General features: G+C 37.6%; 1 protein-coding gene across 2 annotated transcripts in view; it reads right to left on the reverse strand.

Annotated features, from left to right (window-relative positions):
• LOC128982788 (DNA polymerase alpha catalytic subunit) overlaps positions 1–15,445 on the reverse strand; it is a 255,111-nt gene that overhangs the window by 94,045 nt on the left and 145,621 nt on the right. For both annotated transcript variants that reach the window (XM_054401789.1, XM_054401790.1), the window contains one exon: positions 4,615–4,816. In XM_054401789.1, the coding sequence (XP_054257764.1) occupies positions 4,615–4,816 (202 nt within the window). The remainder of the gene's footprint in view (positions 1–4,614; positions 4,817–15,445) is intronic.

Below are 15,445 nucleotides of genomic sequence, written 5' to 3' on the forward strand. Positions count from 1 at the left end.
GGGTACCGGTACCGGTTCCTGGCCAAAATTGATTCTCGGTTATCGGTTCCGGTACCATTGGTACCTTATTTTACTTGTTTGGTATAGGCTACCTACTTCATTTTTATATTTTAAAAACAAAATATCAATACAGTTTCAATTTTACAGTATTATGTAAAGTATAATTTTAGTAATTTTTAGTATAGGTTGGTACAGGGATCAACTTCAGGAATCAAGAAAATAAAACTTATTCGTATTTAAAAAAAAAAACACTTAAATAGCCAAACACATTCAAATCAAAATAATATATAATGTAGCAAAAGTGTTAAAAATATTTGATAAATCAGTGATGTGTCGATCGATACCAAAATGTATCAATTCTCGATACCGATACCTAAAAAACAATTCTCAATACCAATACCATTTTTTAAATAAATTATACAAAGTTTTCTGAATGTATTGGTTATACTACAACAGCCTCTGTCTTTGTGTCTTTATTAAGTATTTTTGAGGTAGGATATTAGGGTGTTTTTCAAGTAAAAAATGTGAATTTTTAGTTCGGGACGGGATATTTTCCTCTGCATAAAAAGAAAGTCTTGAGTATTGGAGTTACCAAAAAAGACAAACAAAATCAATGTTTACCATTTGTGGCTGATCAATAAAAACCAAAAAATTAAGTAAAAATTTACAGGTATAGAAGCTTGTAACTCGGGGTCGAAATGACTCGCAGTAATGGCGCAATCGTCGGTATGACTCCACAAACACGTCAGTCACGGCATGATTGTCGGTATGACTTCGCGGTCATGGCACGATCTTCGAAATGACTCACGGTCATGGCACGATCGTCGAAATCACTTTGCCTCCTGCGTTCGCGGAACTATCGTGAAAATCTCTCGTGATAGGGGCATCATCGTCATTCATGAAGCGGCAAAATCGCCGACGATTGGATCAAATCCCGTCCCGAAAAATTCCCGAATCAAATGTAATCCCGTCCCAATAATCGGGAATATTTTTTTCCCGAAAATTTTCCGAAATTCCGGGACCCGTCCAACCCTAGCAGCAATGTAACATTCTAACTAGCCAATCTCCAAGTGTAAACCCTTCTTATTATATCAAATAACTACCATACTTAAGGTATTATATAGATGTGTGCCAGCCTGATATTTTCAGTACAGTTAAACTCAAAGTAATATCGTGATAATCGTTGTATTCTGAAATCATTGCAAAATACGAAATATCTTTCTCAATTACTGAAACATCATCACTGTTTTTCACGGTCGCGGCAGGATCATGAACACCTTCCGCGGCCGTGTAGACATAATCATTGGTTTACGGATGGCGGCAAGATCATGAAAATCTTTTGCGGCCGAGTAGACATGATCACCATCTACCATGATTGCGGCAACATCATGAACATCACTCACAGTCGTGTAGACGTCATCATCGTCTCCCTCCATCGCGGAAAAATCATGAACATCTCCCGTGGCCGTGTTGACATCATCATGAACTCCCGCGGGCATGGAAACGTCTTCATTGTCGTCTGCGATCGTGGCAATATCATGAGCATCTCTTGCGGCCATGTAGACGTCAACATTTTCTCCCAGGATTGCAGTAACATCGTCGTCGTTGTCCGTGATCACGATCGCGGAAAAATCATCTTCCCTGGCCGTGTAAACATCATCATTGACTCCCGCAGTCACGGAAACGTCATCGTATGGACGTCATCATCGTCTCCCACGATCGCGACAAAATTAGGAACTTCCCACGGCCGTGTAGCCACTATCATTAACTCCCGTGGTCACAGAGACATCTTCATCGTTGTCCAAGATCGTGGCAAAATAATAAGCATCTCTAGCGGCCATCTAGATGTCATTGTCGTCTCCCAGGATCGCGATAACGTCTTCATCGTCGTCCACGATCATGGCAAAATCATGAGCATCTCTAGCGGCCATCTAGACGTCATCGTCGTCTCCCAGGATCGCGGTAACGTCATTGTTGACAACTGCGAGCGCAATCGCGGCAAAATAATCTTCTGCGGCCGTGTAAACATCATCATTGACTCCCGCAGTCATGGAAATGTCATTGTGTAGACGTTATCATCGTCCCCGTGATCGCAACTAAATCATGAACATCTCCCGCGGCCGTGTAGACAACATCATGAACTCCCGCGGTCACGGAAATGTCTTCGTCGTCGTCCACGATCGTGACAAAATCATGAACATCTCTTGCGGCCATGTAGACGTCATCGTTGTCTCCCGGGATCGCGGTTACGTCATCGTCGTCATCCGTGATCGCGGCAAAATTATCTCCTGCGGTCACGGAAACGTCATCGTCGTCTTGCACGATCGTGACGATATTGGTATTTTTTGGCATTATCGGTACTGAAGCGGAGGTATCGGTACCGACATTTTACTATCGGTTCTCGCTTCCAGTTCTTTTGCCAAGAACCGGCGGAACCGACATTTGACATGTAGTATCGACCCATCACTACTTAACTTATCTTAGTAGTAACATAGGTAAAGCCTTTATCTTAACTGTGTTTCTTTCTTGAAACAATCCTATTAGGAGTAAACGGTTTTAATAATGTGTGATACTGCAATTGTTGTTAGAAAACCATGAATGTAGGATACTATCCATTATTATAGTAATCTCAATGTATTACAATTTAAAATAATGGTTTGAATACAATTCTGAGAGGAAAACAAACAAAATAGTGGTAGCCGCATACTGTACCGACCTTAAATTTTCTGTACAGCAGACCTAACTATTTTAAATGCAAATCTGAACTTTTAAGACGGAATAATTGGTTTAGATTAAGCTTTAAATTTAAATGTAATCCTTGATATTGCATTAACAATTTGACTAATTTGAGTTGTACTTATTTAGTATTAAGTTATAATAAATTTCTAGATTATGTAAATTTATTTTGAAACAGGGTAGTAACAGTGAATTTATTTAACTCTCAGTCCTGTTTCTCACAATTGTTTTGACAACTACTATCAACTGTTGGATACTTAGAAAAATCTCCCATAAACAAATCTTTTTGATGGATCGAAACTGGACCCAGCTTTCCTTAATCATTAAAATTTAAAATAAATGGTATCGGTATTCTGACACAATACTTTCTAAGATTAGCTTGCCACAACTCTAATTATAAATGGAAGTGGCTATGATATTTTGTGAAAGGAATCCCTACGGAAATTATGTCTCCACCTTTTTTGAATACCCGTGTACATTCCTACAAGTCTACTAATATTCCCTTAGATTTCCCCTTCCATCAACATAAAAAGTGGGGAATTACAGAATATCAATAAATTCCTTGTATATATAATATATTTTTTTTGTTACAACTGAGGCAGTATGGGGCTTGTATTACTAATTATCGCCTAATGAAATCTATCGTTGTAGTTTGTTATCAGGTGTGTAGTCAATGCTAAAACTTAAGTTCCTGTTATTTTCTTTAACATATTTTATTAATGAAATATTTTATTTCCTTCATTAGGCTATATACCATCTTGAAGCGTCTTCAGCAAGTGAATATATTTTGAAAACAACAATAGCCCTGTCAAAAATACCCTGTACAACTGTGCCATTAATGTGGAATGTTGCCTCATCTGTAAAAACTATCTGTTTAAAAAAATTTCATCTTCCGAAATTCTTACCATCATAGAAACTGCAAAGTCAAGTCTGTTGGATTTATAATTTGGCTTAATTTCATGCAATAGTTAAATCTTATATGGAGTTAGATTAAATCTTTTACGAATCACTTCGTGTAAGGTTGATTTGCGTACTCCTATAAGCAAACTGCCGGCCCCTTACTGACATGACGATTTAATTTTCTCTTTATGTAAAACTCCATTTTTCTTATTAGTCTTGTAATGTTTATGTATAAGTTAGATTAATCGTTTTACGTGATTTATGAAATGTTTTATTGTTTTGAATCAAGGAAGTATCAATGCTTGTCGATATTATTTTTATACACTCACTCAGGGCTGCTTTAATAAATACGGGCGCAAGAGGTTTTAGGTTTGTTTGGGGACAAAAGAGAAAAATTCTCTCACAAGGTAGGTGGAGAGAGACGCAATCATCTCTCGGGCCAATAGCACATTACATTCATTACCCTCACTCTGTTTTAATTTAATTCCCAAACTTCCATTTTGCAATGGTTTTGCAACACGTAGAGTGTGAGTGTTAGAGATAACAGACACATTTATATGTTATGTTTCATTATAAGCTATATTTATTGTTGTGTAGTGTCTGGTTGGTGTTTACTGAGATTGAGTATCCCCTGGTTTTAAACCAATGTTAATGACTCATAAAATATTATGATTATGCAATATTATCATTGCACAATATTGCCTTTCATTAATATCGTCTATTACTACTTTTACGGTTAGCTATTTCCAGTATCTGACACTTACCCGGTAATAAAAACACCCCACTTTTGACAAAATTCCCATATGATTCACGCCACCCCATCATGAAATTCCCGTATAGTTCCCGGAATGCCTGTTGCGAGGACACCCAGTACTTCTTATCCACTTCTCCTGATCGATTGTCACATTATTGTAATTTACAACGCTTGCATTCCATTTTATTTACAAAAAAACTCTAGCAAATAAGAAATGTGTATACCAAAGAAGTGTTCCTGGAATGGCATTTTGACTTGCTTGTCAATACAGTAGTTGTGGTGAGTGGTGACAGAGGCCATGATGATCTCTGGCTGATGAGAGTGAGGGTTGAGGTCTGTACGGAGATTGACAGAGGCTAATGTGAGCGGTGGGGGTGGAGCAGGCGACACACACACATTCAGTTGTGACGACTCGTGGCATACAACCTACACAGAAAAAGTATTATTAATGTATAAACACACATCATGTGTGTTTCCAATTTTTACTAAGTCACTTGTGATCTTAGCATCTATATATAGGGAGTGTTGCACAACATCCAAAATATAATTTCTGAGCTGTTTAATATAAACTATTCAACTGTTGTACAAAGTCCAAATCTCATCATGTCCAAAAGTACAGTAACTGCAAGAAACATAGTCTTTCTACAAGCTTTGAACGTCATGGGATTGGTCGTCACACGCACTTTATGCTCTTAAAAACTTAGCAGAAGCACCACGTCCAAAGCCGCTAGACGGTAAGCTGGACTATACTTCGTTCACAATATTTAGGTGGTTTGAGGGAAGTTCCCCCACCACTTTTTATGTATTTAATGTATGTTGCTCAAAATCAGCTGTTGAGCTATTATTTTAAAGGTAAGAGTCAAGTGGAGGGGATAGATTTCTTCCCCTGAAACCGCCTAAATATTGTTAACGAACTGTAGGTTAGGCTTTGGACGTGGTGCAACTCCTCCACACACAAATCCCTCAAAATCCAACATACGAGTCGTATTTGATGGTAGTTCTAAAACTAATAATGGCGTCTCTCTAAACGATGTCCTCATGCCTGGTCTGAAGTTGCAGAATGATATCAGTGATATCTTGCTGTCCTTTAGGTGTCATAAGCTTGTGTTCACTTGTGATATATTTCAGATGTATCACCAGATTCTGGTGGCTGACAGTTGGTCAATGACGAGCGTCACTCATACCCTAAGGCGTTTGAGATTCTAACTAAATCAATATTTTATGAGGACATCATGGCCGGATTGGGGAATCTTGATGAAGAAGTGATGGCTGCACAAAATTAACTCAAGTATTTACTCTCTAGAGAAGGTTTTGAGCTCTGAAAATGGATTAGCAACGCATCCCAACTATTGGACCAAGTACCAATTTAACACAAATAGACTCCAGTGGAGTTAACTGAAAATAGTGAAGCCTTCTTCAATGTCCTAGGCCTAAAATGGACTCCAGAAACCGACATGCTTTCTTATAAGGTTAAGGATGTTGAAATAAGTGCTACGCTTACATAGAGAAGAATATTATCTAAAATCGCTAAACTGTACGATTTGCCAGGATTTCTTACACCCGTAATTTTTGGGCAAAAACACTTATTCAGTATCTCTGGACAACAGGGCTAACTTGGGATGAACCTGTTCCAAATTACACTAGAACCGAGTAACATTCATTCTTAGAAGAACTCCCCATTATTCGAGACTTAAGGATTCTGTTGTGTTCGTGGGTTGAATTGGACTAAGGAAGTGGACTGAAATAAATACGATATTTTTACATGTTTAAAACACGGCTACAAAGAGATGGTTAAGGTTTGAGTTTTGGATGTAGACTAGGCTGTTCAGGGACGGACGGACATGGACGGTGGTGTGATGTAGGTGGAGAGGGGATCAGGTGATGTTTGTAGCCAATGAGATTTATTGAAAATCATACGATTCACAGTGGCGTGATGTACAAGGAAATCATAGTTACAACGGATATTAATATTCTTAAGATATATTACAATTTCCTCCCTTTTAAATTTGAACAAAACACTGCAAAAAATGTTGACTTTTAATACGCTTTTAATATGGTGGTAGAGTGATATTTCTTGGCGCTTAACCTAATCAACAATCAGAAAATGTATAATCATCATTGGGTATAACATAGTATTTAACATCAAGAATCATGGTAAACAGCAAACACACACACAAATACAAATTGGTAAAAGAATCATAAGTCTAATGTATTTATAGGTTTCCTAACGCGTTCAGGATTGCGTCGTGGTGGACTTTGACAGGTGTTATTACTACTATCACTACTGCACAGCTGATTTTACGCAGGCGGATACGGGCATAGTACGATGTGTGGGGGAAGGGGGGAGTGACTTCCTGGCTGGTGATGTAGATCGCCGCGCTGGTGAAGAGGGGAGTGACCTACCATTCGCGGGGGTGGTTGCTATGCCAACCGGCTTGCTGACTACGTCCTTGGTGGGGGAAGAAGTACAATGCCTCTGGTATTGCGGCCAACTTGTTGCCAACTCTGGGTCTGAGCTAGCGGATGTAGGGGTTGCCACGTTTCTATGTACAATATTTTCAGCAAAACCCGTATCTCTGTATAGCGGACTGTTATTTAAACCGATCAGCTGATCTATGTGACGCTTAGTAACAATGCCTGAACTTAACTCCAGTGGCGGTTCTAGGACCTTGTCAAGGGGGGGGCTACCGGGGGATTTGGGGGGTGTGGAGCACCCCACAATAAAGCAGGGGGGTCCGGGAAAATTTGGAATTTTCAAAGCCGTCTGGTGACTTTCTAAAGCCATGTTTAACACCTAGAGACGTGCCCAATTGTCCAAAAACTCCCATTTAACCTGATGTTTGTCATGAGCAAATAGACATTATAAAAATTAAACTATGACGATTGCATTCATGAATTTCAAAACATACTGTAGACTACGGCCATATCCTCCTAAAAGCCGTTGGGTGACTATAGAACTGTGCCCAGTTGTTCTAAAACCTTCCATTGCACCTGTTATGTCACGAAAAGCAAGTAGGTAGACACGTTTTTTAACCTTACGTTTTTCTCCATTTCATAGATCTGTCACAATGGTATAGTATCGAATTCAGTAATAGCATTGACTATAGAAACTTTAACACTAGCTTAGTCAATGGTAATAGGCTACTGGCTACTGGTGCTACCGCTGATTGCTGATTGATGCCTGTGTAATGTTAGTGGCTAGCAGACAATTTGACAACTAACTATGGGACATCAGGAAATCAGCTGTTTCCCAGTCCTCGCTCGCGCGCTAGATGCTCCCGCCTTGGCCCTAGCATGTCAACAGCTGACTGCTGTAAAAATATGATCATGCGTACAACTTTCCATAGCGTAATTTTGTTTTATTTGTTGTGCTATATTGTCCACAAAGTTTATCTATGAGGAACTTAATAATGCTCCTGCCATCACTTATTAAGTTTAAGAAAAACTACATTGATATCTGTATGACATTGCGTGTTTTAAGGACGAAATGCACGATTAAATTTATTTTCTTTAGGGTCCAAGGGGGGGGGGGCTTTAGCCCCTGTAGCCCCCCCCCTTGGAACCGCCACTGCTTAACTCTATTTCATACATAACAGGACTGATTTGCTTGTGTACAGTACCCTGTAACCATTTGTTGTTTGACCTGTAATCTCTCATCAAAACAGTTGCTGTCCAGTTGCTGTCCAGAGTTCAATGTGTGCGGACCTGTTATCAGTTGGCTCGCCGCATATCTAGTCAACGTCTATTCCTGTCTGCATAACCTATAAACTGTGCCGGTTTATTCAGTTATTACTATTTTGTTAATTTAATTGCGTGTGACAGACTAAAATGCCTGTAAAGTGTGTGAAGTGTAGTGTAGACTTCAAACAGAGTGATTTAATCGCTAAATGTACTGACTGTGGTTCGGAATTCCACCCCACGTGCACTGCGTTAGGCTCTCAAAATCATACTAAAACTAAGCTTAAGTCATATAAGTGTGAAAACTGTGTGATGGAGAGCGAATCTTCTAACTCTTAGCGAAGTAACGACTCATCTGCCGCCGTCGACAAGAGAACCTTGGTTGAGGCCCTGAGCAGTTTCAAGATGGATTTGAACAACCACACGGATGCTGCAGTTGGTAACGTAATATCATGTCTAGATTCCTTAAAAGAAGATATGGAAAAACTAAATAGCAAATTTAACACCCTAGATCAAAGCCAGCAGTCGTTGAATGTGCGCTGTGATGAGTTAGAAAAAGTCAATGCTGCACTAGATAATGAGGTCCGGGCGCTACAGGTTGAGATTACACACATCTATGATGTCCTGCGGAGACTTGCCGCTGTTTTGGATCTAACCTATAGAAGAGAGGACGTGTCGATCGCTCACCGCCTACGACTATACTCCAAGAAACAAGCGCACCCTCCTATCATAGCGCAATTTATCTCAAGAACTGTCAAGGATCAATGGTTAACAGCTGCGAGGAAGAAGAGGAATCTGAAGTCGACCGACTTGTCACCCATCCTACACCCGAGCGATGTTTACGTCAATGACCACCTAACAGCCTCCAACAAACAACTCCTAGGACGTGCGAGGGGGATGCAGCGCGACGGCCTCATCCACTTCGCTGGGTACTTCAATGGCAAGATCCTGATCAAGCCAAGAGAGAAGGATGCTGCGATTCGGATCTGTCATCAGGAGGAGTTAGACAAATATCAAGTTGGCAAGGTCCTGGTCAAGCCAAGAGATAAGGATGCTGCGATCGAATTGAAACAATTTTACCATAATTTAAAGACAAATGTTAATACTAACTTAAAGCAAACCAAACGTAATTATTACCGATCAAAACTTAATGAAGCATCTAAAAATCCCAAGAAACTATGGGGATTAATCAATGAACTGGCTGGCAGGGTAAATAAAAAAGAACCATTTCCTATTGGAAAATTTGTTTCTAGCTCGCAATCTCCGATTTCTACAACATGCAAACAAGTAGCAGATGAGTTCAAATGATTTTTTTTCGGAAGTAGGTAAATCACTCGCTGACGCAATTGATTATAGTGGGGACCCAGTTTTGAATGACTCTGACTACCACCTTGATTGCGACTTTACGATTCAACCAATCACTGAACTAGATCTCCGACGCTATGTCTTCAGTTTAAGGGGAGGGTCTGCTCCGGGCTATGATGGTGTATCAATGACGGTTTACGTCAATGACCACCTAACAGCCTCCAACAAACAACTCCTACGACGTGCGAGGGGGATGCAGCGCGACGGCCTCATCCACTTCGCTGGGTACTTCAATGGCAAGATCCTGATCAAGCCAAGAGAGAAGGATGCTGCGATTCGGATCTGTCATCAGGAGGAGTTAGACAAATATCAAGTTGGCAAGGTCCTGGTCAAGCCAAGAGATAAGGATGCTGCGATCTGTCATCAGGAGGAGTTGGACACACATCAAGTTCAATCTAAATAGGAACGCATTTCATGTATGTAGGCCTTCTATATAATTTTAGTACAGTATTTCTAATAAGTTTATCTTTAACTTAAACAACAATCATAAGAAATTCAATTTTAATTTTTTAAATCGATGAAAATATGTATTATTATTCTTTGTTCTGTTTTAATTGTTGTCTAACTCATCTTGGTACAAAATGAATAAATTCTTAATTATAAACAATTCAATCATTCTTTTTATTAAGTACAGATGTTTTACAAAGCAGTTATTTGATATTGTGATATAGTTTAGTTAAGATATTCGTAATTGAGATGCTAGCTGCCTAATAGGAGGAGGATTTGTACAATGTATTGACAAACCTACAAGTGTCTGGGGTATCCGAGAACTGCTTGGATCACATTTTTGTAAAATATAACGACGAATGCGATATTAAATCAGCTGTGATTCAAACGACCATCACTGATCACTACAGCACTGGCCTCACTATTACTAAACCCACTACAACACAACCTGCTTTGTCACAAGACACTACTCCACACACGTACATAGACCATACGTCACTATCACACCTACTGACACATTCTAACTGGGCCCCTGTTTTAAATTCAAACGACATTAATTTTTGTTCTAGCCATTTTAGTAATATAATTGTTAGGCCTAATTGTATAAATTCTTCAAGGAAATTAGTTGGTAACAAATCAACAAGGCTCAATAAACTCAAACCATGGATAACCGTCTGACTTAATCAGACAGATCAGATTTAGAGATAAAATCAGCAAAAGAGTTAAAAGACAACCCTTTAATGTAGAATTGAAACAATTTTACCATAATTTAAAGACAAATGTTAATACTAACTTAAAGCAAACCAAACGTAATTATTACCGATCAAAACTTAATGAAGCATCTAAAAATCCCAAGAAACTATGGGGATTAATCAATGAACTGGCTGGCAGGGTAAATAAAAAAGAACCATTTCCTATTGGAAAATTTGTTTCTAGCTCGCAATCTCCGATTTCTACAACATGCAAACAAGTAGCAGATGAGTTCAAATGATTTTTTTTCGGAAGTAGGTAAATCACTCGCTGACGCAATTGATTATAGTGGGGACCCAGTTTTGAATGACTCTGACTACCACCTTGATTGCGACTTTACGATTCAACCAATCACTGAACTAGATCTCCGACGCTATGTCTTCAGTTTAAGGGGAGGGTCTGCTCCGGGCTATGATGGTGTATCGGCCGACGTCATACAAAATAATTTTAATATCCTGTGGGAGCCACTGTTACATATAGTCAACTTGAGTATTAACACAGGATCCTTCCCAGAATGTTTTAAATTAGCCAAAGTATTTCCTCTATACAAATCAAATGACATCACAAATAAAACTAATTTCCGACCAATCTCCTTTCTTAGTGTTTTTACTAAGGTGATTGAAAGAGTTGTGAAAGACCAATTAGTTACTTACTTACAAATAAATAACATACTCAGCGAGCGTCAGTACGGGTTTCGTCAGGACAAAAATATTTCAGATGCGTTGTTCGATATTAATAAAGAATTAAATTCTGCGATTTCAGAAAAAAATCATCCACCATTAATTTTCCTTGATTTAAAAAAAGCATTTGATTCTGTTGACCGTTCAAAATTATTGAGAAAAATGGAATACATTGGTATTCGCGGAAACTCCCTTGCATGGTTTCAAAGCTACCTTTGTAACAGATCACAATTTGTTTCCATTAATGACATTACTAGTAATGTATTGCCAGTAGACTATGGTGTGGTCCAAGGCAGCAACCTTGGGCCAGTTTTATTCTTAATTTATATAAATAATATTTCAAGACTAAACATCTTTGGTAAAATCTTTTTATTTGCCGATGATAGCCTAATTTTCTTGCAAGGAAGGACCTGGCCCGAGGTGTATGACAGAGCCACACACGACCTCATGATAATTAAGAAGTGGTTAAATCAAAATGTTCTTTCATTAAATGTTTCTAAGACAAAATTCATGCCTATATCTATTAGTAAGAGTACAGACTTCAATTTAGGCAATCTCACAATCCACGAATGTGACGATTATCAAAGTAATTCTTGTAGATGTATAGAAAAAGTCAACTCTTATAAATATCTAGGTGTATTGTTTGACGAACGATTAAAATGGATAGATCACGTTAATTATGTTAGAAATAAAATTAGGAAATTAATTTTTGCCTTCAAACACATGAGAGAAATTTTGACTGTTAAGGAATTAAATATGGCTTACTTTGCTTTTGTTCAATCATTACTTTCGTTTGGTATTATAGCTTGGGGTGGCTGTTATAGGAGTATCTTGGAACCATTAAAATGTATCTTGGTACTCTGCGAAGGTGTGACGTCATCTTTTGTAGTCGCTCGACGTTGCGGCTCCCGTTGATCGACAAGGCTGCGGCATTCTTCTTAGCGGCTTCTGCTGACGTGATGATTTTGACGGCTTGGTCCAAGATTAGGCTGGTTTCTGCTAACAATTTTTGTTTGGTCGATTCGTTCCTGATTCCGGAGACTAGACGATCCCTCAGGTAGTCATTTAAAGATGCGCCGAAATCGCAATGTGTAGACATCTTCCTTAACTGCGCGATGTATTCCGCAGCTGATTCTTTTGCTGAACTTGTATCTCTCGGCGATGAACGATGGTTTCGGGTAGTGATGATCCTTAATGATAGTCACTATTTCCTTAAAACTCTTCTTCGATGGTACGTCGGGCGTGCACAGATCCCGTAGAAAACTATACGTTTTAGCACCAGCAACAGTCAATAAAGTGCTCACCTTCTTCTCCTCCTTAATCAAATCAAATCAAATCTTTTTATTGTCTTTCAGCTCTACAAAAGCAATTGACATTGTCAAATGGCATCTTATCATTAAAGCATTAAACATAGTCATAATAAATAACAGGAAGCTTGATCTTAAATAAATTATTTAAAAACTTATATCTAAAACCTCCAAGGACAAGAACTTATCTACAGAGTAAAAACATTTTAATTTTAACCATGAATCAAGGACTGTTTTGAATTTTTTTATTGGAATCGTTACTGCAGAAGGGGGCAATTTATTAAAAAATTGTATACTAAGATATTTGTAGCTATTGTGTGTAAGTGTAAGTCTTGTAAGTGGTAAGTTGAGATGATGGCTATTTCTTGTGTAATGTTTATGTACGTCAGATCGGATGCTATACTGGTCTATATTCTCTTTTACGTATAATAAGCAATTTAAAATGTATAAAGATGGAAGGGTTAGGATATTTAGGGCCTTAAAATCTGCTTTGCAATCTTCCCTGGGCATTGTTCCTCTAATGCACCTGACTGCTTTCCTTTGCCATTTGAAAACGGTTTTGGCTCCTACAGAGTTACCCCATAAGAGAACACCATATTGTAGGTGAGAATGGAAAAATGCGTAGTAACAATTTAGAATAATTTGTTCACTTACATTGTTCTTTAATTTGTTAAATAAAAATACAGTTCTAGCCAATTTACTACATAAAAAGTTTGTATGCTCAATCCAATTCAGCTTCTGATCAATATGGATTCCTAGCAATTTTACTGATTTATTCTCATTAGAATTTATTCTAAGGTTAAAATGAATTTCTTCTGTTTTTGAGTTGTTAATCCTTAATTCATTTCCCCGAAACCACTCTTCAGCCAACTTTAACACCCCATCCCGTTCTTCAAGTGCTTTGTTCAGATTTTGACCACTTGTGAGGAATGTAGTATCATCAGCATAAAGAGTGGTTTTACAGGGAACAAAACAAGGCAAATCATTAATAAAAACAATAAAAAGTAGAGGCCCAAGGACTGATCCTTGAGGTATGCCAATTTTGATTTTTAACATATTAGATCTTGAATTATTTACCTGCACCAGCTGGAAACGGTTCACTAAATATGAGCTTAACAGATTTAATGATTTTTCAACTACTCCGTAAAAAGCCAATTTTTTAATAAGAATTTCATGAGAGACTGAGTCAAAAGCTTTAGCCAAATCAATTAATGTTGCAGACATATTAATTTTACCATCACAACCGTTAAAAATATCTGTAATTATATTTTCCAAGGCCTTGATTGTGGACAAATTTGATCTAAAACCAAACTGACTATCACAGAACAAGTTATTTTTTTCAAAATATGAATAAATTTGTTGGTGTAGACCAAATATTTGTTCTAATATTTTAGAAAGAATTGGGATTAGAGATATCGGTCTGTAATTATTTGGATCAGTTTTTTCCCCTTTTTTGAAGATTGGTATTGTAACTGATATTTTAAGACATTCTGGAAAAATTTCTTGTTCAATCATCATATTACAGTAGAACCCCTCATATCCGGCCACCACGGGACCAAGCCCCTGGCCGGATAACGATTTGGCCGGATAAACCAACCTACTATGAAAATGACAATTCATACCAATAATAATAGGTAATCAATATATGCAATCAAATGTATCATTTAATTCTGTTCTGGGATCATTTTTAGAAAAATAAACATGTTTGTAAAAAGAAAAAAAATATTTGTAGGTTAAAGTCATTAAGTAATAAATGTACAAATATTATGATTTCAGGTAACAAACCCTATTAAATGGAGGTAAAAATGACAATAAATTGTACTTGAAGATCATTAGGACTTAAATGGTACATGCATTTCTACTCAACATTCTTATCCATTTTGTGAAATACAAAAATTAATGTATTGTACTGTACTAACCCCACTTAGGAAATAATCAACCAACTGATCAGAGGTTAGGCCTTCTAGCTCAACTGAGTATAGTGACTCAGCAAATAAATATATATACAAACAGAAGTAAAGAGATCAATTTATTTTATGACTTGAGCGGTCACAAAGACTAGTGCTTGCATCTAAACGTCTGTAAGCTGTGAGAAAAACATTTTGATATTGGCTTCTTGGAAGGGGCCGGATAAAAAGAGGACCGGTAAAACCAAGGCCGGATATGAGGGGTTCTACTGTATATAGAATGGTAAGTGGATATATCAAAAGAGGGCCTATCTTTTTGATTACATAATTGGAGAAGCCATAATAGTCTTCAGCCTTAGAACTACTTAGTCTATTAATGGACTCTATAATATTTAATTGGGAGATTGGTGACCATTGGAATTTAGTATCAACCTTTCTTGAAGCTGAGAGTAGAGCAATAGGGTCCCTTGCACTTTGTCTGTTAAGTGAACTGTTATTATTCAGTGGTAAACAAGCAGAATTTACAAAACTATAATTTAAAACATTTATATCAACTGGAACAGAATTTTCCATCTTAGAATCATTGATTTCATTCTTTATTACATTCCAAGCAGCCCTAACTTTATTTTTTGAATTTGCAATGTACTCATCATTAACCTTGCGCTTAGACAATTTTATTTCATGTCTATAAATTTTTCTCAGTCTTAAATAATTTAATCTATTTTGTTCACTCAAGTGATGAGACTTGTCCTTATATATGAGAAGCATTATTCTTATCCTTTGGAGGCGATCAGTGTACCACTTAGAGCTATGTTGAGATGCTTGCTTGATATTGTCTTTATTGTTTAATTTAGTAACAATGGGACAGTTTGAATCAAAAATTAATTTTAAATTGTTGATAAAATAATCAAAACATGCATT

The sequence above is a fragment of the Macrosteles quadrilineatus genome, unplaced genomic scaffold (assembly GCF_028750875.1).
Source record: "Macrosteles quadrilineatus isolate MER2022 unplaced genomic scaffold, UCM_ALF_1.0 Scaffold_1__1_contigs__length_201487025, whole genome shotgun sequence".
Classification (NCBI taxonomy): domain Eukaryota; kingdom Metazoa; phylum Arthropoda; class Insecta; order Hemiptera; family Cicadellidae; genus Macrosteles; species Macrosteles quadrilineatus.